General features: G+C 36.9%; 2 protein-coding genes across 2 annotated transcripts; both read right to left on the bottom strand.

Moving 5' to 3' along the window:
* Positions 1–908: 908 nt before the first annotated feature.
* Positions 909–5456, bottom strand: LOC135154522 (zinc finger protein 100-like; the record flags this gene model as incomplete). Its single annotated transcript, XM_064100829.1, is given in 5 exon segments — positions 909–4637; positions 4639–4828; positions 4830–4887; positions 5178–5414; positions 5417–5456. Coding segments are annotated over 5 exon segments (732 nt in total), but the record flags the coding sequence as incomplete, so codon positions are not given.
* LOC129263426 (zinc finger protein 493-like) lies at positions 5333–22590 on the bottom strand. Its single transcript, XM_064100828.1, has 6 exons — positions 22431–22590; positions 18864–19052; positions 17304–17393; positions 16545–16624; positions 15840–16098; positions 5333–7838 (listed from the first exon to the last, which is right to left on the bottom strand). The coding sequence occupies exons 2-6, from the start codon at positions 18997–18999 to the stop codon at positions 5491–5493; spliced, it is 2913 nt and encodes a 970-aa protein (XP_063956898.1). The 5' UTR covers positions 19000–19052; positions 22431–22590; the 3' UTR covers positions 5333–5490.
* Between the last annotated feature and the right edge of the window lie 4727 nt (positions 22591–27317).

Genomic DNA, 27317 nt, shown 5'->3' with positions numbered 1-27317 from the left:
TTTGTTATTCCTTGTCTTTTTTGGTTTACATTTTCAGTGTATTACTTATCAGAACTTAATTTCTTCATCTATTCAAATCATATCATTCTTACTTAGCCTGGAGCATCCGTTTAACCCTAAAAGGACCGGGATCCATGATGCCCCCCCCCCCCCCCCCGACGCTCCGCGCAATATTTCCGAAAAGCCGCAAAATTTTATGACTTTTTCTTTGAAGTCTTGCGCAACTTTTGAGACCAAATTTGCGATATACGGGTATAGCATCGCGACGCTACGTGACTCAATTTAGGGTTTAATTTAGTTGTTAAATGGTCTAGCTGTACTAATTTCCATTGAAAAAACAATGAAAAACAAGATTAAAAAACAAAGAAATACATAAGGGAAAATTTGGCTTTCACAATATTTATTTGTGGAAACCTTTAAACCAGTTTGCAAAGATGATATCAGGAAAAAAAAGAGACAATTTGAAGTGAAATAGGGTGTTAGATTTGCAAATAATGGTTTTCATAAATAAATTTGCATACTTTAATCATAATACATAAAAAATCATTATCTTAAAGAATTTGTTTATACTGGCTGGTAAGTGTAGGTGGAAAAGAATGTGCATGCTTGATTTCGGCGCGATCACCCAAACGGCGGCCGAGATCAGGGGAGTGTTTCATCAAGATTTTTGTCCGACAAGTTGTCAGATCTGACAACTTTCCTTGATTCTGATTGGCTGTGAGGAAGTGTTACTATGGTAACTGTCGTATAAAATAAGACTTGTCGGATAAAACGTCTGACAAGTCCTTCATGAAACACTCCCCTGGTCCTCAATACGTCTCAAATAGCCCAGTCCTTCTTGGGTTATAAGGACTTAGATGAACATCAGAAATTGTAACAACAAAAAATAAAGAATTCAACAAAATGCATTAATATTTTACTAGTTCTCTCTTTAATATGCCATCGTTCTCATAGAATATTTGTTCAGTTTACTCCTGATAATGTTCAACTTTGATAATATACGTTCACTGTGAATTCTGTAGAACCTCTATCAGGTCACATGGTCTCATACTAAAGCATGCTTTAAAAAAATTAATAAAAAAGACCACACCATTCGTCAACTACTGAGAATTAAGGGACAAGTCCATCCCAACAAAAATTTGATTTGAATAAAAAGAGAAAAATCCAATAAGCATAATACTGAAAATAAAATCAAAATCAGTTGTAAAATAAGAAAGTTATATGACATTTTAAGTTTTGCTTAATTTCACAAAACAGCTATACGCACATCTTAGTCGATGAGGAGACTGATGGTGTCATCTACTCACTATTTCTTTATTTTATTAATATGAAATATTCTGATTTTCTCCTCATTGTCAAGTGAAAACAACAATTTATTCCTCCCTGAACATGTGGAATTAGCATTGTTTAATAGTATATGGTTCAGTCAAGTTGGTGCTTTATTTCAAATCTGTAAAATATGATATGTTGAATAATTCAAACATTAAAAAACAAAAGAAATAATGAGTGAAGGACATCATCAACTGTCTCATTTGCATGTCACTAAATTGTGCACATCACTGTTTTGTGAAAAATGAGCGAAACTTTTAAATGTCATAACTTTCTTCCTTTATATTTGATTTTGATAAAATTTTCAGTGTTATGCTAATATGATTTTTCTCTATTTATTCAAATCAACATTTTTCTGGGGTGGACTTGACCTTTGATAATACATTGCAAACAGGACATATCAATGTCAGTAAATAATTGGAATTCCATTGTTAGTCCTGTATGAGAAAGTAAAAACAATCTATTTTCTACATAACTTCAGCAAGTAAGAGTCGCTCATCAAACGGGCTCGGATTCTTACATGTATGCATAATGGGATACAATCATGTCTATAGAGTACAGGCTACAAGTTTGGGGCCATCTTCAGATTTTAAGAAAATCATACAATACACTGCATTCTGCATTCATTCAAAAACAGTGATTCTGGATTTGCTTTGGCAGTTCCATGACATCACACAAGTATGTTTCCAACTGTTTCTGATCGCACTTTGTCAAACCCCAGTCTGTTTTCATATTCAAATTATATGCGTAACTTTAAGGTATGCATAAAATTTGAATATTCAAAGCAAAGGTTGTTTTTTGACAACCTGAAAGCTTGTCAGAGGCTTGTCTGACATAGCAGCAAATAATTCATGTCAATCTGCAGATATGTCAACCTGTCAATCACATCGCCATCCTGCCTGAAATGTCGAGTCTTCTCTCCCGCTCCTGCTCTACAACTCCACTAGCCAACTCGAGCCAGCCTTCTCTCATCAACTCAATCTTCTCTCACCCCTCCAACTCAACCAGCCTTCGACTCAAGACTCTCATCCTGCCTACTGCTCAAGCTTTCCACTCTTTCTGGTTTACAGTCCTCTTTAAGACTACACTCATTTCCGAAAGATACTCTACTTTCTAACCTCTCCATTTCTCTATCCACTTTTTTCTCAGTTCTTTCCAGGTCTTTACATATTGTGCACCATATAAACAACTTCAGGGATTGTTTATGCCACCATGCAAACCTTCAATCACCTTCTGCTAGAATCCAATTTGCAGATATTATTTGGTGCTATGTCATCACGTCTCGGACAAACTTCTAGGTTTTCAAAAACCATTGCTTTAAATATATTCAAATTTATCCATACCTTAAGATTTTAAAAATTTGCATTAAATTTGAATATAGGCCTATAATGAAAACTGGCTGGGGTTCACAGAAGTGCAGTCAAAACCGGTTGGAAACAAGCTTGTGTGATGTCATGGAAATGTCTTAGCCCATTCAGTAACAATACAACTCGTTTCTATTGGTAATGAAAAGTCTTCTACAAAAGAAATTAATGTAGGTGTCCCTCAGGGCTTAATTCTTGCTCCGGTTCTGTTTTCACTATTTATCAACGACTTATCGAATCATGTTACTAGTGCCTCAGTGTATATGTACGCAGATGACACTACTATTTCAGTATCTGTTAAGAATAAAGCAGAGGTCGAAACCAATCTAACCCAGGCACGTACTACACGAGACCTATTCATGGATAAGAAATAACAAACTGATCTTGAACTAAAATGAAACAAAAGTAATGCTATTAGGGTCAAAACAAAAACTAAGTACTACTCATAATAAATATCAATAATAAACATGGCTGTACTCTAGAATGTGTGAATGAAGTGAAGTGTCTGGGCGTAACATCGATAATTGCCTTGACTTTAAGCAACATACCAATTCAATGTCAAACCTTATCAAACGTAAGCTTGAAATTATTCGCAGGAATAAACATTATTTTAATCAATCTCAACTTTCCAAACTTTATTGGGGATATGTCATTCCCCATATTCTTTATTGTTCTGTTTGGTTTGGCAAATCAGAAGGAAATTATGACACGCTTAACTGGTTACATAAAATGGCAGCGTACCTGATATCAAAACGCACATGGAAGACATGTTCTGAAATCGTATTTAAATAACTGAATTGGCCCTCTCTAAACAAAGTTCTCCATAGAGCCTCATGTGTTCTTATGTATAAGTGTCAACAAATTATCGCCCGCCATTTTATACGATAGACTTTCTTTTGTCGATGACATTTCTACGAGAACCACACAGTTCCGAAAAATTTGCTCTTGTACGACTTTTTACCAAAAAATCTTTCCTGTTTCTAGGCTCTTTCAATTGGAACCATCTGCCTGACCATATAAGGTTTTCAAAATCTGTTCACTCTTCAAATACCAACTTAAACACATACAAATCACATCGTTCATTTTAATCAGTATGATATAAAACTTATCATTCACTATTCCATTGTCTGTGCCGTTCTTAAATTCACTTAATCTTAATTCATATTCTTTTCTTGTCTTTCTGTTACTCCCACTTCATTCCACAACAGTGAAATGTTTGTGAATTTTTTTTTTTTTTTGGGGGGGTTATATCTCGATGTACATGTATATTAGTGATAAAATTACCAAATGTCTTCTGCTTGATTTTCTATTCCTAGATTAAATTGTTAGTACTGTGTAATACATTGCCTTATTTATCTTTGTAATGTTTTTTTTAAATAATAATCACAGAGCCCTGAGAAAGACAAGCTTTTTAATGTTTGTATTTGCATATTTATATCATGTATCTTGCCATTTGTATCTCGTGCATATTCTCGTGTTTTTACTTTTTATTTTGTTCTTTTTTTTCTGTATCTCATAATGTCCTGTTACTATGTTTTTCGTATATTGTATGTTTTTTATGCTGATCAGGCCACCGTGTTTAAATATTCGAGAATAAATAAATCACCTGTATGGACTTGCCTGTGTATTGTGAGACTATACGATTGACTAAATGCCCTTTCACATTGATCACAAACATAGGGTTTCTCACGTGGATGGATTTGTTTGTGTGCAGTGAGCTGTTGTATTTGATTATGCCTAACCACATCGATCACATACATGGGGCTTTTCACCTGTATGGATGCGTTTATGTGTTTTGAGGCGAGATTCTTGATTAAATGCTTTACCACGTTGATCACATACACAGGGCTTTTCACCAGTAAGGTTTCGCATGTGCACTGTGAGATTGGATTTTTTGTTAAATGCCTTACCACATTGATCAAATATGACAGGCCTTTTACCCGAGTGTATGGATTCGTTTATGTAGAGTGAGATTTCATATTTGACTAAAAGCCTTACCACATTGATCACATACAAAGGGCTTTTCACCTGCATGGATACGTTTGTGTACTGTGAGATTAGATTTTTCATTAAATGCCTTACCACACTGATCACACTCAAAGGGCTTCTCACCAGTATGGATTCGTTTATGGCTTGAGGCTACCTTTTTGACTAAACACCTTACCACATTAATCACACACATAGGGCTTTTCACCTATGGTGTTAGGGGATTAGTAGGGATTATTAGTAATTAAGCACACGATGTCACATGACCCACCGGCGGGACGAACAAACACAAGACCTGCATTCAGCTGTATACAACACACACATATACCGGTATTCTACACACGCCACTAAACCACATCATTCCATACCCAACCCCCGGTCGTAGCGGACCTGTCACAGTGCCTGGATAAGAATAAGGTAAGGCTTTCTCCCGGTGTGAAGTTTATATGTGTATAGCGAGTGTAATATTATTTATGTTATCGGCCCACCTCTTTACACCTGTATGGCTGCGTTTATGTGTTGTGAGATGATCTTCACGATTGAATGCCTTACCACACTGATCACACACATAGGGCTTTTCACCTGTATGGATGCGTTTATGTGTTTTAAGATGAGATTCTTGATTAAATGCCTTGCCACATAGATCACAAAAACAGGGCTTTTCAACTGTATGGATACATTTGTGTACTATGAGTTTGGATTTTTTATAAAACCCCTTACCACATTGATCACATAAAAAGGCTTCTCACCAGTATGGATTCTTTTATGTATTGTAAGAGTACATTCAAGATTAAATGCCTTACCACATTGATCACAAACATAGTTGTGTCCGTTTGTGTCTTTTCAATGAACTTCCATCACTAAATGCCTTACCACACTGATCACACTCAAAGGGCTTCTCACCAGTATGGACTCGTTTATGGATTGTGAGGCTACCTTTTTGATTAAACATCCTACCACATTGAACACATACAAAGGGTTTCTCACCTGTATGGATTCGTTTATGTGTTGTGAGATTGGATATTTGATGAAATGCCTTACCACATTGATCACACTCATAGGGCTTTTCACCTGTATGGATGCGTTTATGTGTTTTAAGATGAGATTCAACATTAAATGCCTTACCACACTGATCACATATATAGGGCTTCTCACCAGTATGGATACGTTTGTGTACTGTAAGATTGGATTTTTCAGAAAATGCCTTACCACATTGGTCACATACAAAGGGCTTCTCACCAGTATGAACTCTTTTATGCATTGTAAGAGTATAGTCATGGTTAAATGCCTTACCACATTGATCACAAACATACGGCTTCTTACCTGTGTGGATCCGTTTGTGTCTTCTCAATGAACTTCCATCACTAAATGCCTTACCACACAGATCACACTCAAAGGGCTTCTCACCAGTATGGACTCGTTTATGGATTGTGAGGCTACCTTTTTGATTAAACATCCTACCACATTGAACACATACAAAGGGTTTCTCACCTGTATGGATTCGTTTATGTGTTGTGAGAAGATCTTCACGATTAAATGCCTTACCACACTGATCACACACATAGGGCTTTTCACCTGTATGGATGCGTTTATGTGTTTTAAGATGAGATTCAACATTAAATGCCTTACCACACTGATCACATATATAGGGCTTCTCACCAGTATGGATACGTTTGTGTACTGTAAGATTGGATTTTTCAGAAAATGCCTTACCACATTGGTCACATACAAAGGGCTTCTCACCAGTATGAACTCTTTTATGCATTGTAAGAGTATAGTCATGGTTAAATGCCTTACCACATTGATCACAAACATACGGCTTCTTACCTGTGTGGATCCGTTTGTGTCTTCTCAATGAACTTCCATCACTAAATGCCTTACCACACAGATCACACTCAAAGGGCTTCTCACCAGTATGGACTCGTTTATGGATTGTGAGGCTACCTTTTTGATTAAACATCCTACCACACTGAACACATACAAAGGGTTTCTCACCTGTATGGATTCGTTTATGTGTTGTGAGATTGGATATTTGATGAAATGCCTTACCACATTGATCACACTCATAGAGCTTTTCACCTGTATGGATGCATTTATGTGTTTTAAGATGAGATTCAACATTAAATGCCTTACCACAGTGATCACATACATAGGGCTTCTCACCAGTATGGATACGTTTGTGTACTGTAAGATTGGATTTTTCAGAAAATGCCTTACCACATTGGTCACATACAAAGGGCTTCTCACCAGTATGAACTCTTTTATGTATTGTAAGAGCATAGTCATGGTTAAATGCCTTACCACATTGATCACAAACATAGGGCTTCTTACCTGTGTGGATCCGTATGTGTCTTCTCAATGAACTTCCATTACTAAATGCCTTACCACACTGATCACACTCAAAGGGCTTCTCACCAGTATGGACTCGTTTATGGATTGTGAGGCTTCCTTTTTGATTAAACATCCTACCACATTGAACACATACAAAGGGTTTCTCACCTGTATGGAGTCGTTTATGTGTTGTGAGATTGGATATTTCACGAAATGCCTTACCACATTGATCACATACATAGGGCTTTTCACCTGTATGGATGCGTTTATGTGTTTTCAGATGAGATTTACGTTTAAATGCCTTACCACACTGATCACATACATAGGTCTTCTCACCTGTATGGATACGTTTGTGTACTGTGAGATTGGATTTTTCATAAAATGCCTTACCACATTGGTCAAATACAAAGGGTTTCTCACCTGTATGGATTCGTTTATGTGTTGTGAGATTGGATATTTCATGAAATTCCTTACCACATTGATCACAACGATAGGGCTTTTCACCTGTATGGATGCGTTTATGTGTTGTGAGATGATTTGCAGTAATAAATGCCTTACCACACTGATTGCATACATAAGGTTTCTTTTCAAGTATCATATTTTCCCTATTTCCTGTTTTCAAAATTCTCTTTTCACTATGGGTAAAATAATTAATTTCACACATGTATTTTTGTATTTCTCCTTCAACAAACTGTAGAATGCTTTCCTTTGATGCATACGATGGCAAGACAACACCATTAAGCCCATGTTTGTACTTGAGATGCCTTGCTAAGATGAGAGGAATAGCATAGACTGATCCGCAATACTCGCATCTGTAGATTCCAGAATCTATCAAGAAAAAACAATACATATTCATCAATTATTTGAATGATTCATTGAGGTGACAGGTGCTCTATTACGTTCATCTATCATTGAAACTAAAACCCACCACTATAACACGGGAACCTATGTATCTCAGGCAACCCCTATTTTGTTTTCCTCATTTAATCAGTGATCAACACCTTGCAGCTTCCCATGAGAGATTATCTTTTTTTTTTTACTTCAGCTGTACTTCTCATTTTCTTACATCATAGTTTAAACTCTTACTGGGGTTCTGCCCAAAAACGACAGGAAAAGTAGGAAGTTATACTTGTTTTAAAATAATTCCATGTCCAAAAGTCACTCATGATTGAGATGAAGACCAAGATGAAAGTCTGAACGACGCGAAATATCACATAATTTTTTAATAGTGATGTAAATAATTTTAACTGAAAACTGGCCCGACAAGTTGCGATGTCATGTGCTGGGCACATGGGGAGTTAGCTGTGCTTTTTCTCTCTAGCTCTCTCTCCCCCTCTCAAGGAGGAAGATTGCAGTGTGCCCCTATTTACTTTATCTCAGTTGCGTCCAAAAGTGGTTTCAAGTATAAATGCTAGGTTTTCATCATACTATATTACTGTGCTGGAAGGACTAGGTGTCTATATTACAAAGGGCAAGAATAACATACACAAGGTATCCTTGGAACAGGAGAGCGTTTCATGAAAGGACTTGTCAGACATTTTATCCTACAAGAACTGTTTTATCTGACAGTTACTATGGTAACAGTGCCTCTTAGCCAATCATAATCAAGGAAAGTTGTCAGACCTGAGAACTTGTCCGACGAAAATGTTGATGAAACTGCTCCTCAGATCTAACATTCCACATTTCACAACATATTGAAATAAAACATTTGCCAAAGCTGTAATCATCCGAACCATCGTATCACACATGACGGTGGAAACCCATTTTAGAAAAAATCGGCTTCAAAGTTTACTATAATTCCACACTTTGTTCCCCAGCCTTACAACATAATCCTTGAAAGAAAAATACATGATTGGAAAGACCAAGACAATTGCTTGACGTGTATAACTTCATTTTTACATACAACCAAGAATCAGAGAAAATATCGCAAAAGAGCTACATATACTTGTAATTTTGGTTTAAGCCATTTATATTTTGTCTGCACAAGAACGGCATAGGAGATGCAACAACCCTGACCGTGAACTCAATGAGCGTTATCAGTCAAAACGTTGTATCGCTCTTCCACCTGCAAAGTCAATGACAGTTTCAGTGGCGTAGCTAGGATTTTTTTCCTAGGGGGCACTGGGGGGGTCCTTGCTTTTTCAGGGGGGGCAACATTTTTTTTTCTGTGTGTGCGTATATACTATGTCACAAGGGCAGATCCGACCAAATGGGAGTGGGGCCCGAAATTATCTTCACCTGTATTTTCCGTGATCAGTCACTTCTTAGCTTTAATCTTATAAAACAACATAAATATGAAATGATCTCATAAGCCCTATATAAAAAGTGCGAGCGCGAAGCGCGAGCTAATTTTTTTTTTATCTTTCATTTATTTTGTCCTGAAAATTGAACATTCTGGGCACTGTTTGTGATCCTGAACAAGATGCATACGTAACTAGATAATTACTGCAAACGCGAAGCACGAGCAGACATTTTTAATAAATGTTCTAGCATGATCGGAAACTGACCTGTTAAGGACTGTTTACAGCTACCCACGAATACAGTACATATTTCAATAATGGGAGCTTGAAGTGTGAGCTAACACTTTTTGACATTTCGACCTAAAAAATTGACATTCGAAGCACTTTTGTAATCATAATGGGATAGGTATGTAACTAAACAATTGATGCGAGGGAAGAAAATTGAGATTTTAGACCTAAAAGCCGAACGCTCTATTCATATTATGTGAATTATGAATAGGATACGGTTAATTGGGTATCATTGATAATGCCAGTGTGAAGCGCGAGCAGATACATTGTAATTATTGATATTCTGATCTCAAACTGGATAAGCATATTTTAAATAAAGAACATGCAGGCTATCTCAATAAACATGCGTGCGCATTTTTTAGATTTAGACCTAGAATTTTGGCATTCTGAATACATTTTTATAACCCTGAAGATCAATAATGCAAGCGCTATTTCGATCTCAAAAGGGTCAATTTAAAAAAACTATTTCAAGTACTGTGTAGGAAAATTGTGAAGTGAATGTAGATCACACTTAACCCTTATTAAACTGGGGGGGGGTCAATTTGACCCCCCCCTCAACAAATTTCATCACTACGCCGTCGCGCAAAGTTTTTTGATCGCGCTGCTTACTGACTTTTTATTTTTAAGTCTTACGCATCTTTTGAGACCAAAATTGCAACGCCCGGAGACGCGGTTTGAAATTACGCAACATTTTGTAAGTGCATGTCAGACCCGAAATTGCTCAAAAACGTGAGTCAGTGTACAAAGTCAATGCAAATTGTGTTTCTCAACCAAAAATCATAGATGTATGATTATTTTTACTTTTGTTGGTTTAAGGACGTTCCACAGTTAAAATGAAGTCCATGCCATTTTCACCAAATTTTGCAGAGAGTTACTTTGGTATCTATGCATTATTAAAATGCAAAAAAATAATATAGGTTCATGTGCTTATTTTTTTTTCTACGGGTCTTCAAAGTCGCCGTATTTGAATGATATGCAATCTTGCGCAATCAAGAGAATTTTGCCTCTCTTAGACTTCACGAATTCACCAAATGAGTTTAAATCATCTTTACTCAGTGGATACCGTATCAAACTTCATCAAATTTTCAAGATATATAACAAAGTGTATACCAAAGTAAGAGAAAGTCTTTTAATTGGTAAAACTATACCTATTTGGAGTCAGCAGCGCCCTAATTTGGCAAGAATGGTGCAAAAACTCGGAAAAAGCAAATCTTCAAAGACGTGAATCTACTCAAAAATTAAAAAAGTATTTTGTAAGCTGCACTTTTTTCAAAATCCATGTCGTTTTCATCAAATTCTGCTAATTTGTAGAGGAATGCATATCGAAGGTGTATGGAAGTTAAAAATATGGGGTCCATGTGCTCGTTTTTAAACTATTGGTGTCCCAAATATTGCAAGTTGGCTTGAAAATCGCCTAAAAAGCGCCGAAAGCATGCAAAAGTCTCTTAATACCCTCTAAAATGCAAATGGTTCCATATTTCGCTCCCAAACATTCAAAATCCATGTCATTTTCATCATACTCTCTAGATTTGTAGAGAAATATATTCTAAAGGCATTAATATATTAAAAATATGGGGTCCATGTGCTCGTTTTTAAACTATCAGTGTCCAAATTGTTGCGAGTTGACTTGAAAATATTGAAATCCACCTAAAGTGCATGTATGCGCCGAAAACGAGCAGAAGTCTATACCCTGTAAAATGCAAATGGTTCCGTAGTTTTGCTCCCTAACATTCAAAATCCATGTCATTTTCATCATACTCTTTAGATTTGTAGAGGAATATATTCTAAAGACATTAGAATATTAAAAATTTGGGGTCCATGTGCTCGTTTTTAAACTATTGGTGTCCAAAGTGTTGGAAGTTGGCTTGAAAATATTGAAATCCACCTAAAGTGCATGTATGCGCCGAAAACGAGCAGAAGTCTTTACCCTGTAAAATGCAAATGGTTCCGTAGTTTTGCTCCCTAACATTCAAAATCCATGTCATTTTCATCATACTCTTTAGATTTGTAGAGGAATATATTCTAAAGACATTAAAATATCAAAAATATGGGGTCCATGTGCTCGTTTTTAAACTATCAGTGTCCAAAGTGTTGCCAGTTGGCTTGAAAATATTGAAATCCACCTTAAGTGCATGTATGCGCCGAAAACGAGCAGAAGTCTATACCCTGTAAAATGCAAATGGTTCCGTAGTTTTGCTCCCTAACATTCAAAATCCATGTCATTTTCATCATACTCTTTAGATTTGTAGAGGAATATATTCTAAAGACATTAGAATATTAAAAATTTGGGGTCCATGTGCTCGTTTTTAAACTATTGGTGTCCAAAGTGTTGCAAGTGAGCTTGAAAATCGCCTAAAATGCGCCGAAAACATGCAAAAGTCTAATAATATGTCTAAAATACGAATGGTTCCTTAGTTCTGCTCCCAAACATTCAAAATCCATGTCATTTTCATCCTACTCTCTAGATTTGTAGAGGATTTTATTTTGAAGACGTTAAAATATTAAAAGCATGGGGTCCATGTGCTCGTTTTTAAACTATCAGTGTCTAAAATGTTGCGAATTGGCTTGAAACAGCCCAAAATGCACCGAAAACAAACACAAGTCAGATAATACCGTCCAAAATGTCTAAAATACGAATGGTTCCGTAGTTCTGCTCCTAAGCATTCAAAATCCATGTCATTTTCATCATACTCTCTAGATTTGTAGAGGAATATATTCTGAAGACGTTAAAATATTAAAAGTATGGGCTCCATGTGCTCGTTATCAAACTATCCGTGTCTAAAATGTTGCGAGTTGGCTTGAAACAGTCTATAATGCGCCTAAACCGTTCAGGCAAAAGTCTAATACCGTCCAAAATGTCAAAAATTTGAATGGTTCCTTAGTCCTGATTCAAACATTCAAAATCCATGTCATTTTCATCATACTCTCTAGATTTGTAGAGGAATATATGCTAAAGAAGTTAAGATATTTAAACTATGGGGTCCATGTGCTCGTTTTCAAATTATCAGTGTCCAAAGCATTGCGGGTTGGCTTGAAACAGCCCAAAATGCGCCGAAAACAAGCAAAAGTCTGTTAATACCGTCTAAAATGCGAATGGTTCCGTATTCTTGCTCCCAAACATTGAAAATCCATGTCATTTTCATCATACTTTGCACATAGATACTTTAGCACCTGAATATTCCAAATATACAAAAATTTACATGGGTCCATGTGCTTGATTTTTTGCTATAGAGCTTCAAAGTTAACACAAAATGGATGATGTTCTTAAGAATTGCGCATCCAAAAGAATTTGGCATTTTTAGACCTCACGAGATCACAACAATGAGTGTAAAGCTCTATCAATCAGTCAAAATCCGTAAAGATTTCATCAAATTTTGCAATATGATTAATAATTGTATCCGTAAGATGGATAATTGATTTATATTGCTGTCAATTGTTTGCTCTCAGTTCTTCGAAATTGTGGGAAAGATACTCAACCTCAAACATTTCAAATTTCAATAACAAACTTGAGAAGTAAAAGAAATGCTGCACTTTAGTCAAAACCCATGTAATTTTCACCAAACTTTGTAAAGTTGTAGAGGAAAGTATACCTAAGAGGTGCAAACATTACAAATTATGGGTTCATGTGCTTGTTTTCAAACTATCAGCACTCTTATTAGAGCAAATTTGCTTTTTCAAACACCCGAAAATGCGCCAAAAGCTTTGTATCTATATATATGTGAGGAAAAAATCCGAACCAATTTTCCATTTATTCAAACTCGGGGTCATATTCATCATACTTTGAGGCACTACAGAGAAACTATTTTGAAATTGTAGAGGAATAAAAAAAATGGTCCATGGAATAATTCCAGTTTATTAGCTTCATAAAATAACACATCGGATCTGCAGTTGGTGCAGATAAGGAGAAAAAGCAGCTCACATTACCTACAGCTGATTAATCACCAGTTCATCCATTGTGACGTCAGCACGCAGAGTGTAAAATATGCGCAGATCATGATGCGCACAAACATAACTGTGGAACGTCCTTAAATGGATTTATTTTATACTATTTATGATCGCAGAAGGGTCCCCTACAAAGTTCATTGGAAAAAACAAAGGTTTGAAAAAACAAAGAAATACATAAGAATTTAAAAAACAATAAAATACATAAGAAATTAATTATACTTTTGCAACGTCTTTGTACATATTTGTTAGAAATGTAATAATTGATACTCCAACCAAAAATTAGCATTCTACTAGCTACGTAAATTGAGTTAAAGGCAAAAACATACACAAAAAACAAAATTTAGGGCAAATTTCATACGCTTATTTGCATAATTAATTAACTAAAATTAAAAACATAAAGAATTTTTTTTTTTTAATTTTACCATACAGTCTTGTAGGTTACATCTGGTTCTACGCACGTGCAAATTTCCGCGGCGATCGCGCGATCAGCGACCGAGATCTGAGGGGGGGGGGGTCAAATTGACCCCCCAGTATGATATACTGGTCTGAAATAGCCCAGTTAAGATAGGGTTAATGAATGATGCGAGCACTTCGCGCGTTCTGATATTTTTTGTTATTATTTTAACAAAGGACCGGGACGTTCTAAGGACGTTTCGCATCATATGAAATACTATTCCTAAGCTTGTCGATATTCCATTCTGAAAAGACCCAATTTAGTTATCAGGAATTCATGAAAATTTTATTTTCCTATTGTTTATCCAATATGCATAATGACAGCGTGGAAGTTGTTGTTTTTAAAGAATGAAAACTAGAAATTTTAAGCATTTTGTAATTATGAATACACATTACAGTGGTTAATACATTTTTAACAATTAATGAGAGCACAAATCGCGAGCTGAATATTTTTTAAATGAAATGTACTGAAAAGGCCTGGGGTGTTTGTTTGCATATAATTGATAGAGTACTCACCAGTCAAATGCGAGCGCGCAGCGCTAAGTTAGGCCTACGTTTTGACAGTAACATCTGAAAATTGATATTTTGAGAACTTTATGGAATACACGAAGACAATAGGAACTTGGCAAATAAAACGATTCGACCACGCAGCGTGAGCTTAAAGCTAAATGAACGTAGTTGCAGTAAAACACTGATTTCGTGAGAAAATCTGTAAAACCAAGGTAAAGTATTGATATATCATCGTGGATCTAGATCTGGTACAGTTACATATAAACTGAACTTTGTGAAATCATAATATCTAGCTAAAAAACGATCACACTGAAGATCGCCAACACAGATAGGCACACGTGGGACAGTGTATTATTATTGCTGGAATAAAGACCCGACGGAAGTGACCGAATCCGCGCTTATTTTGCCTATTTTTCAGCAATTGCACAATTTCTTCCAGAGTCCTTTGGCACATTTTTTATTCATACAAACAGACACTTTGGTGATCATTATATTAAATTCTGTAAAAAGTCATTTTGAGATCGTTCCCACAACTGGAATTTATCTTTAAAATGTTGATATGTTAACAGACACTTTACAGAGTGCATTAAATTTGTAAATGGAAAAAATAATGAAAGCTAGATGTCCGAGATGAGATATGTTTTGTATATTGACTTCAAAACTTGATAGTTTAAGCTCCATATCAGCCTATTGAGCAAGATATGAATCTCATCAAACGGGAAATTCGAGCGTGAAGCGCGAGCGAAAATTTTATTCAGTAACAAACTAACATGAAAGATTTTTTGTTTTGCAAGTCTTCCCACATTATTTTATTCACTCATTTTCCTCTTCTTTTTTCCTTGTCTTTCCCATTCTTTTTCTTCTTTCTCTTTTTTTTTGCTTTGCCAATTTTTCCAGGGGGGGGGGGCACCTGGGGGGGCACCCCAAATCTCAGGGCCCCCGTAGCTACGCCACTGGACAGTTTAGCTGACCACGTATTTGCATATTATATGAGCTCAGCTGTTGTTTGCTTTGCCTTTGCTACTGTAATTGTTTCCAATGGGAATTAAGCATTCTTATCAACAATTTGTATGGCATCGCCATGAAAATCCCTACATATCTCAGAAAATAAAATAAATTGCTGCCTAAAAATTTTAGTATATAAAGAATAGGACGTTTACTTTTAATTTCTGCAAAAATATCAAAATCAATTTTTTTTACCATAATTGACTGATACGACGGTTCGCATGAACGCCGACAATGTGATCTCCTACTTTAGTTTTCCAGACCCCAATATTCCTGTTGCATTCTAGTTTTCAAGAGCCAAATTAGGAGACGGGCTAAATCATCAAGCCCCTTTAGTCATAAGCAAATTCAATTTTTCAGGGTATGGTTTAAGGCCACACATGCTTACCCTTTTCATACATGGATTGGAATTGGGTTGGAGACTGGCTGCCTCCTGAAGCTTCTTCTGCCTTCTGATCACATGACAGAATGATGAGATCACCTGACTTGGTCCTCTGATCACCTGATAATATTGGATTGGTTTGTGTCTGGGTAATTTGATCATAGTTCTTCCATTCCAGATCAGTAATTTTCCCTTCTGCATCGTGATTAGCCTCACCTAGCAGATTGCCATCATCATCATACTCGGCCTCTACTTTTATAGTGAACTAAATATAATAAAAACAAAGAATTACCGGTAAAAAAAAATCAAGATACCATACATTCCAAAAATAAAACCAAACATTTTGACATGTCAGATCATGCAACAAAAACACATGCTAAGAAGAAAAATAAGAAAAAAAATTATCATAGAAATGTGGGATTTTTATTTAAGCATATGCCAGAACTTGGCCCAGGACATCGTTTCATGAAGCTGTTCTTAAGAGTGACTTTAAGAACGACTGGTGAACCATCGCCAATTCAATATACCATTTACCACAAGAAAGGATCCCCAGTCATTCTTAAAGTTGCTCTTAATTTACGAACAGCTTTATGAAACACCCACCTGGATTAAAAAATGTATGATCTTGTAATCATTGGCAGCGAAGCATGTACTAATGTGTCCTAGTGAGCTCAGAGACATGCAAATACTTTCTTGCATACTCGTACTTACTGTATTCAAATTCTCTTTATGTAACTCATTCTTCTCTGTATGACATGTATTTCCCTGTTGATTATGAACGTCAGAAGACCCTAGAGAAGAAAAGAGATGGATTAATATTTACCCGCAAATATATATAGATATAGAATGATTACCATGCATAAGTAATTACTGACGCATGGCTAGCCATGCATCCGGTAATTACTTTTGCATAGCAAATTTACTGGATGCATGGCTAGCAATGCATCACTAATTACTTATGAATGGTTGTAAAAAATGATTATTCTCCAGAAAATTCAGTTATTCTATAAAATAAATGATACACAGGTTCTTGTATATTAATCAATGCCACCGCCATTGCTGATGTAATTTACATACAGACTCGACTTCAATTTTTTGTTACATACTGTAATCTTCTGGAATCATCACGTTCAAACAATGAACCAAGTTCAATTCCAATCAATCAGCAAAAATGTTATTCTGACTCTGGACAATTGTGAATATTTGTGATACATCATACAACACTCGACTCATTAGGCCTTTATACGTGAAAGATGAGACAATTGAAAATCACCTCAAAATTTAGTGCGTAACTTTCACAAAGAAGGTGATATTCTTTTCCTTTTTTCAAATGACACAAAAAACAATTTACCTTTGTATAAATTGCCCCCAAAACATTATCTGTCAATAGAGCAAATCACAATTTCAGTGTAACATTCTGTTGATTTTATATTGCTAGGTTACATGTAGAAACATGGGAAATTCACAAACCTCTTGTCTCTGTCCCCTCACTTTCCTCAATTATCTCTTTATGAATTCCCTGCTGACGCTGCATGAACATTGGTGGGTTGACCTGTACCCCTGTGTATTAAAAACAAAAATTGCTTTTTCAATGTTGGTATGAAACACCAATATTGACAAAAAACAAATTAATTGACATTATTAAAACAAAATTCCCATGAAATGACAGCAAAAATGTACAAGCAGGGTGTTCTGTCATAGAGCTGTTCCTAAGTTTTAAAGATTGAGTTTAAAGGACAAGTCCACCCCAATGAAACGTTGCAATAAATAAAAATATAATCCAATGAGCATACCAATGAAAATTTCATCGAAATCAGATGTAAAATAAGAAATTCATGATATTTTAAATTTTCGCTTAATTTCACAAAACAGTCATATATATATGCATATCCTGGTAGGCATGCAAATGAGGAGATTGATGTCATCCACTCAATTTTTCTTTTGTATTTTATTACAGTATGAAAAATTCTAATGTTCTCCTTATTTCCAAGTGATATAATTCCTCCCTGAACATGTGGAATTAGCATTGTTTGATACTACATGGTTCAGTCAAGTTGGCCCTTATTGTCAAATCAGTAAAAAATGACATATTGTATTAAAATTCCGACAATAAAAAACAAAAGAAATAGTCAGGGACATTAAAGACTATCTCATTTGCATGTCACTGAGTTACGTGCATCTAACTGTTTTGTGAAAAGTAAGCGAAATTCTAAAATGTTATAACTTTCTTATTTTACATCCGATTTTGATGAGATCTTCAGCATGATGCTAGTTTGATTTTTCTTCATTTATTCAAATCAACATTTTATGGGTTAGACTTGACCTTTAAGAACGACTAGTAATTATTTCTTGTGGTAAATGCTATTCACCATTGTTCGTTGGTGATTATTTAGCACGTAAGGATCACCAGTTGTCCTTAAAGTCACTCTTAACTTACGAACAGCTTTATGAAACATCCACCTGGTTATAATGCTTCTGATCTAGCCAATCTCCCTCTCAAAATAGGTCTAGGAATGATAAGTTCCAGGGACTCTATTCAATTGGAAGTATTGATTTTTGAGGTCTTGTAGGCCTACTTAAAATTTTACTGGGCTTGTAGAAATATTTAAAAAGCATGTTCAGATTACATCCAAGTATTTTAGTTTATCAAGTCAAATTTAAGCAAACCATTGTGACGTCATGAAATTTGAGCCAAGAAACGTGCAATGATTGTATCCATCTGTGTGCAGTATGTATGACTGCATGTATTGTATCATAACTAATATTGCACATAAGCCAGTCTTAAGTCTGGTAGGCGGCTGACTTAGATTTAAGAAAAATACTTAGCCAAAAATACAGTTGAATACCAAAGATGGATAAGTATTTTACTCAAACAAAAATGCTGAGTAAAATACTTAATATTCTGGCCTAAGAATCAAATTGAATGCCGGCCCAGGTCTTGAATTAATCTAAGGAACCAAATTTCAATGGCTAAATCTTTTTTTTTTCAATGAATGGACAAAAGTTCTTCTGACAAATTACTGCACCTACCAACTTGTGTCATCATCTCATAGTTTTCCTTGACATTCTGGATACAAATCCTTTCGTAATCGCTGATATCTGCCCATTCATTGGCTGTGAAGTAAACCTGGACATCTGAATATTCATCTGTTTCTGGCAGAGGCATGGTGATTTGACTTTACACGTTTGCAAACTGAATGCACCAAGATAACTCCGTACCTAGGATAAGATGTAGACAGAAACTGTGAGAAAGTTTTAAAAAAAAACAAGTGGAATGCCTCTGCGGTCTCGCCTCCATTATGCAATTTGATGCGCAGCAGTGCCGACTTTGAAAACAGCTCTTCAATAATTATTCACAAAAGAAATCATGCATATGGTAATGAAATACTCTGTCCATTGACCCAAAAAGACCTTCGACCATGATCATGTGAGCTAAGATGTGTGCAAAACAATAATTCATGCTTGATTAGTAATCAATGATTACCCTTCTGTCGATGTTTCATCGGGGGGGGGGGGGGCAGTGAAATGTATTGCTGTACACATACGTGACCAAATTATTTCCAAACACCCCCTAAATGAGTTTTTCTCTGTGTGCAGTATAACCCCCTTTCATTGGCTTCATTTACACGTTTTGGCCCCTAAACAAGTTGTCGCTAGAATATGACCCTGAAGTTTTGTCTACTTGCTAACAATAAGCTTAAACAGACAAAACTACACTAGCGTACCTACGGGGGGGGGGGGGGCACTCTGCCCCCCCTGACGAGCCACAACCCATACAAAATACATATCACTGCCCCCCCTGACGAGCTTGAAAGACCTTTTATGCCCCCCCTGACGAGCTTGAAGACCTTTATTGCCCCCCCTGACGAGCTTGAAGACTTTTTTTGCTTGTCAATTTTTTTTCTGGTACAATAACCTTTATTTTTTATTTTTTTATTTTTTTTTTTTGCTTGTCAATTTTTTTGGCGGCCGATTTTGCCCCCCCCTGTGGAAAATCCTAGGTACGCCACTGCAAAACTATATCCATGGGTATTGCATCCCCCCCCCCCCAACCACCTCTAGTGCAGTTAGGGTTAATATACCACAAACTAATACATTGTTAACACTTGAAATAATTGTCATCCAAATTTCATCACGTAATAATCTAAAAAGTCTCGGGGGAAAAGGCTTGGAGAATAAACTTGGAGAAAAAACATACCCTAAACACATTTGACCTCCTGATTGACCAGTCTTTCAAAACGACCCTTTTTTGAAAATCGGTGTTTTTGATACCCTTTACTGTATAATATTGTTTTGTTTCCAATACTTGTTAAGGGTAGGGTTTCACATGCCAATACTTGTTAAGGGATGCATTCTCAGAATATGGAAAATACGAGTTTAGGGTACTTTTTGAGATCTCAAGATCGCGCATGGTATCCACTCGTCAGTAGAAGTGCCCCCCCCCCCCCCCCCCCCCCGGCATTACATCTAGGCATATAGATCTAACTAGAATATGGAATCACGTTTTTGAGCAATTTTGGGTCCGACATGCACGTACAAAATGTTGCATAATTTTGAAACCGCACACACAGGCATCGCAAATTTGGTCTCAAATGATGCGCAAGACTTGAAAGTAAAAAGTCAGCGAGCGGTGTAGTAAAAAATTTCGCGCAACAGCGTAGTGACAAAATTTCTTGAGGGGGGCTCAAATTGACCACCCCCAGTTTGATAAGGGTTAATATTGCATTAGGGGCCTACAATAGGCCTTAAATGCACACTCAGACCTAACTGATAAACAAAACAAGCATGGTATAGAATACATATTCAGAAGAGTGTGAAATACTTTATATATTTTTTTTTCATATCCAATGTTTTTATTCATAATTATGTTTGGGGTAAGTTGGAACATGTTCCAACTAGCCCCTTCAATTTTGTTCCAACTAACCCCGGAGGCCCATTTGATGTTTATAAGCTTACAGCACAAAAAAGGGACTTCACCATGGCATACCGGTATTAATAATCTCATTTTGTAGCTTGGTACAAGTGTCTATTATACCCCCAAACTGGCCAATTTGATCTATAAACTTCTCTGAGATAATAAAACATTTTGAACAGAGAAAAAAATTACTCAGTCTCAGAAGGTCAAAAAACAAAAATTCCTTTCTAACTTCACCAGGCTTGTTGCACATGTGTTGTCTGTAATATGGTGGATGGCTGTTGATAATAACAATAAATTGAGGGCCGTATTGCAGAAATTTATTTAAAGACGTTAAAGAAAATTACAATGTTTCAACTTACCCCGCGTTCCAACTAACCCCAGTCTCCCTAGCTACTCTCCAAAATGGGGCAGAATGGGGTCGCAATAGCACTCCAAATAAAAGGGGGAAAAATAAATTATGCACTTAATTAGGTCTACCTCGATGAATATGACAGTCTAGTATTAGTATTGTGACACAGAATCCCGACATCGAGGCACAAACTGAAACTGGACCTCCAAAGGCTCCATATGGCATGTCACATGTCGCGTTCGTTCTCGGACTCGGTATCGATCAGCAATTTTGTTCTAAATTTTGAAAGGAGAGCAAACGAGACAGAATTTTTCCTTTTTTGGATCGAGAGTCTAACTTTTTGTTAATGTTAGTTAGTAGTTGTGGCGTTGTGCCTCGATGAAACTTGTCAAGATTGTGTGACCTTCGGCTTCGTTCGTTCGATCATTCCATTTCCAGGACCAGGCCCCAGGGCCGGGGCAGGGCCAGGGATCTTTCCAGGCATTATATTATAATCGAGGTAGGCCTAGGCCTAACGCAGGCGTAAGTGCATAATTTATTTTTTTCCCGTTTAATTTGGGGTGCTATTGTGACCCCATTCTACCCCATTTTGGAGAGTACCCGCTGCCTAATAGTAATAATAAATATGCACAGACGAGTCCTGTCTGTGCTCCAGCACGCGAAGCGGACCGGAGCTCCCTGGCCCGGGCCATGGCCAGCGGCTGCGCCTGACTGGGATTGGCCGATCCGAATCACGCCGCATCGTTTGTATTAGATTAGACAGCTGGCAGCCGTCTGTTTTGAGGAGTTTTTTAACATTTTTTTTTTTTAAGTTCTAGCTGGCAGCCGTCTGTTTTGAGGAGTTTTTTAACATTTTTTTTTTTTAAGTTCTCCTCATACACAGACGGCTCGCTAGCGTGCAGCCACCATTAGGGGACTTGCAATGCAAAATCCCCCCGTCGGGGCTCTTCAATTTTTGTCTTTAATCAATAAACATTTTGAAAATTAATGCGACCAAAATGCAAATTGATATTCCCTCTTGGCATTAATTGCCAAGAAACGGTGAAAAATCAAGTTAAAAGGAACAAAAACAGTGACTTACCTCGGCTGTCGCGCAAATTCACTTCCCCGTTTTATCCGATCTTAAGTACATAAACATATGGCCATTGAGTCCCCTGTACAGATCGCGCTAGAACTTCGGTCTCTGTATTTGGTGAGTGAAGCCAACGGAGTTCAGCTGAACAACCAACATAACAGAGACCGAAGCTTTTGGTCTACGTTTGTATGGTCTATGCCTATGGACGGTTTGAACTCGACCACAATATGCACTGAATGAATGAAATTAACTCACCAAAAATAATTCCCATGAATAGTCTAGGCCTAGGCCTACATTGGAAGATTGCAAAAGCCTGCGTTGATAGTAATGAGTTTCTTGTAGGACTGAGAAAAAAAACTGGAAATTGGAACGCCGTATCGGACCGGTCGACCGCCAGCGCAGCATGCAATTTCAGACTTTTGTCCTTTTTGCTTAATGGGGAAAGTATGGAAAGCTATTGTGCGCGCAAACTTTTGGCCAATCACGAGCGCAAGCGGTCACTGATCAGTATCCCAATAACCCCGGGGGGGGGGGGGTACTCACGAAATAAGGCATACTGGGACGTGCCTCTGGAAATATTGTCGCTTTTTTGGAAGAAATCCTTAAACATTGGGTATGGTCTTATGTTGGAAAATCCCTAGACATATGCCCCCAATTTTTAGATACTGGCCTTAAACATGGGTTCGGGTTCATATTCTCCTCCAATTTTGGGTGATAACTTTTTTTTGCTCGTCAAATTTTAATAGATCCCTAACATGCACCTTTTTAACCAAAATGACCTGTAAATATGGGTATGGATTTTGAACCTTCAGCCGCACACCCTCGTCCAAATCAAATCTAAGTCCCCCCCCCCCCGCCCCGCCCGGGTTGGAAAAAACCTGTTAACTTAATGACAAATTTAAGGGACGCACCATTAAATATATACCCAGGGGAGGGGGAGGGGGTGGTAGTTTGGGTTGATGCAATTTTATTTCCTTTCATCTTTGAGCAAAGTTTTTTTTCCTTACTCCCTTGGGACAAGTTTTTTTTTTTTGGCACCATTCAAATGTGATCCAAGTTTGTTTTTTTTTTTTTTTTCATTTAGCAAGTCAAGTTTTTTTGGGGGCCAGGGAACTTCCAGCCCCCCCCCCCTCCCGGATATGGTGCGTCCCTAAAGCAATGGAGATCATTCATTTTGATTGGCTGATAATGAAGAAGTATGCATTTATTATCATTACAAGTCTTTATGAAAAGGGGATCATGATCAATGCAAACATTCAAGTTTGTAATACATGGGGGGGGGGTGATGACCTGCTATCCTAAGAAGGTTTTTTTTCTTCTTCTCAGTTAGGTTTGAGTAGAAATGGGAGAGAATAATGGCTGAACCTTATTTTTAAGCACAAATATGAAAATATGAAATCATCATAAAACCATAGCCAAATGTTCGGGAATTTCTTCCAAAAGAGCGACCCATTCCTGCCGCACATCCCCGTATGTCTTATGTCGTAAGCATGGGTGTCGATCGGTATTCTTGGTTGGGGGGGGATGATTGACACAAATATTCTTGTGGATGGGGATCTTTCAATATAACCCCCACTAAAATCACAAAATTCAATTTGTGTTACAAGTAAGCCCAGTGGCGTACCGTGGGTCATGGCATAGGGGGGCACCAGCAAAAATTTTGAGTCAATTAGTTTATTAGGTTCGCGCGCTCAGTTGCCAGGTATACTGACCTAATAGACACACTTTAAGGACAGTGCCATATATTAAACAGATATGTATCTCACTGATGAAATAATGTGAGCACGAAGCGCGAGCTTAAAATTTGTGATATTCGGACGTAAAAAGGGACATTAATCAACTTTTTGTAATCATGATACTTACCTGTCTCGCTTAACAATGCGAGCGCGAAGCGCGAGCTGAAATTTTTGTATATATTGACCCCAAAAAGGGAGATTTTAAGGACTATATTTAAGGAATCCACTACATATCTCACCACAGTCATCTATTGCGAGTGCTAAGCGCTTGCTGATTTTGTTAGAATTACACATGAAGCACTTGAAGTCATTGTAATCATGATTATTAACATACGCATCTCAATAATCAAATATTGCGAGCGCGAAGCGCGAGCTGAAAATTTAGAAATTCAGACCTGAAAAGGGGCATTCTAAAGCTTGTTTGTAGGAATTCACTAAGACCATACGTATTTCATTAACCAAATGATGCGAGCGCGAAGCGCGATCTGAAAAGTTTTGATATTGAGATCAGAAAAAGGGACATTTTAAGGACTGATGCTAGCATGGGCGGAAATCCCAGGGGGGACAGGGGGGACGTGTCCCCCCTACTCAAAATAGTAGGGGGGACACAATATCAAATGTCCCCCCTACTATTTTTTGTCTTTTATGATGGTAAAAAATACATCATTCTAGGCCTAAATCGAAATAAAACATGTATTTTTGGACGAGTTGGGACAAGATGACCGTACTTTTGGGATGATAACCTTTTTTTTTTCATGTCAAATTTCCCCGCCCCTTGTCCCCATAGGCGGAGCAAAAAAAGAAAAAAAAGGAAAGAAAGAAGGAAAAAGGGAAAAAGGAGGGAAAAGAATGGAGAAAAAGAAGAGAAGAACGACGATTGCATAAAATAAGATGAGGGGAAGACTTTGAAAGTAAAAAGAATCTTTCGTGCCACTATAAAGTTTTCGCTCGTGCTTCGCGCTCGCATTGCCTGTTAGGTGATTTACATATCTTGTTCAATATGGAGCTCAAATATCAAGTTTGGAAGTCAGTATACAAAACATATTTCACCTCTGAAATCGAACTTTCATTATTTTGTGTGATTTACAAGTTGATTTTTAAAAAGTGCTCTGTAAAAATGTCAGTTTTATGGTCTGAATAATTTCATCAACATTTGCTGCTTGCGCTGCGTGCTCGCAAATTTTGATTTATCAGGTACCTATTATTTTCGTGTATCCCATAAAGTTTTCAAAATATCCGTTTTCAGGTCTGATTGTCAAGACGAATCAGCTAGCGCTGCACGCTGGCATTTTGATTGGCGAGTTATGTATGTTTCAATATTGATTATACAACAAACTACTTAAAATCCCCCTTTTCATGACAGTTTATCAAAAATTTTAGCTCGCGATTTGCGCTCGCATTAATGGTTAATAATATATTAACTGATGCATCCTATTCATAATTACAAAAGTGAAATGTCCAGTTTTTATGCCATAATATCAGATTTCGCGCCCTCATTAGGCATTAATAAATATGATATTAATTGAATAATTAAATTGTCCCTTTTGTTTCATCTCGCGCTTAGCAAGAGGAATAGGAAGATAGTCATCATTTTCATGACATGTTGTAAGGATGTCCCGGTCCTATGTCAAAACTCAAAGTAATAATAATGAAAAAATTTTAACTCTTCTTTTTAAGTGCGATCCATATCCACCTTACAATTTTCCTACAAAGTGCTTGAAATATAAAGCTGTAATTGACTCTTTTTTCAGATCGGAATATCAAAGTTTCATGATTTTCATGATTACAGATGTATTTAGAATGCCAAGATTTCTAGGTCTAAATATGAAACACGCGCGCGCATGTTTATTCAAATACTCAACTTGTTCTCTATTTAAATCATTATCCAGTTTCAGATCACAATATCAAAATTTTTCTGCTCGCGCTTTGTAGGAAGACCCCCTATTACTCATCCTTTTGATGATTTACAAAACATGGATTTTGATTGATTTATTTCATTTAAACACGGTAAAAAGCCTTCGATCAGCCTATATCTGTTTACAAAACATGAACAGAGTGGCCAATTTTTAGGTCTAAATCTCGATAGCTATCCTGTTCACGATTACAAAAATTGATTAAAATTTTCCATTCTTTCTTTAGAAATTTTCAAAAATTTTCAGCTCGCGCTTCGCGCTCACATTTTTTGATTGTTGAAATATGTAACGCCTTCATGGCTAAGTGCAAGCAGTCCTTAACAGGTACCTTTTCAACAGGTACCATTTCAAAACGTATATAAAAATTTTCTGCTCGCGCTTTGCGCTCGCATTATTAATACTCATCCTTTTCATGATTTACAAAACATGAATAGAGTGTCTCGTTCAGTAAATATTATAGGACTAAATCTCGAAATTTTCCGCTCGCATCAATTGTCTACTTATATACCTATTCTGCTTGAGTTACAAAAAGTGCTTAGAATTTCCATTCTGTAGGTGAAAATGTCCACAAAAAATCAGCTCGCGCTTCGCGCTCGCATTATTTGATTGTTAAATGCTAACTGCACGCAGTCTTTAACAGGTATCTTTTCCATCAGTTCATTTCTGCTCGCGCTTTGCGTTTGTAGTAATTAGTAAGTTGCATACACATTTTTTTCAGGATAACAAACATTGCCCAGAATGTTCAAATTTTAGGAAAAAATACATAAAATTTCCAAAAAATTAGCTCGTGCTTCGCGCTCGCATCACATAAATAAGGATATGATATTATATATGAATTTATAAGAATAAAGCTAAGAAGTGACTAATGAGGACTACCCCTTCAAAGAAACAAACACAAATCATCGTCGAGCTGCCGATCGGGGAAAATATGGCTGAAACAAATTTCCGCCCCCCCCCCCCCTATTGGCGAAGGCTGGATCCGCCCCTGTGTCCCCCCTACCTTTTGGGAGAGATTTCCGCCCCTGGATGCTAGGAATTCATGGAGAACAGACATATCTCACTAATGCGAACATAAGCACGGACAAGAAATGTTTTATATTAAGACCTTAAACTGTGGCAATCACTTTAAGTAGTCATTAAAAGAAGCATACTATTGCACATAAAATAGTAATTCGAAGTGCGAGGAAGTATATTGAAAACAGGAGGTTTTAGTCCCACAGGATTATATATCTCGTTAAAGTTAAACAGACAATGTGAGCACCAGGAACAATGAAGACATGGGCCCTAATCAAATTATGATTCATAAAGTTATGAAAAATGCGTCTTATGTAGTATAACAGAATTATAGTATAATCTAACATCATAATGAACAATAATTTCTTCTTTCCCATTACATTCCTTTCCTCTCTCCCTCTTTTTCTCCTTTTTCTCATTTTTGGATGGGCATGTGCCCCTCATGCCCCCCCCCCCGTAGTTACCCCACTGAGTGAGCC

Source organism: Lytechinus pictus, chromosome 6, assembly GCF_037042905.1.
Source record: "Lytechinus pictus isolate F3 Inbred chromosome 6, Lp3.0, whole genome shotgun sequence".
Taxonomy (NCBI): domain Eukaryota; kingdom Metazoa; phylum Echinodermata; class Echinoidea; order Temnopleuroida; family Toxopneustidae; genus Lytechinus; species Lytechinus pictus.
The sequence above is the reverse complement of the archived record's forward strand: the minus strand, read 5'-3'. Positions and strand labels throughout refer to the sequence as shown.

Bases quoted from the DNA above. Each gene is read 5' to 3' on its own strand.
- LOC129263426 (XM_064100828.1), bottom strand. From the start codon at position 18,999: ATGCCTCTGCCAGAAACAGATGAATATTCAGATGTCCAGGTTTACTTC. The intron at 17,394-18,863 runs GTAGGTGCAGTA...TTTAATACACAG, and splicing joins TGAGATGATGACACAAGTTG to GGGTACAGGTCAACCCACCA. The intron at 16,625-17,303 runs GTTTGTGAATTT...TTTCTTCTCTAG, and splicing joins TGAGGGGACAGAGACAAGAG to GGTCTTCTGACGTTCATAAT.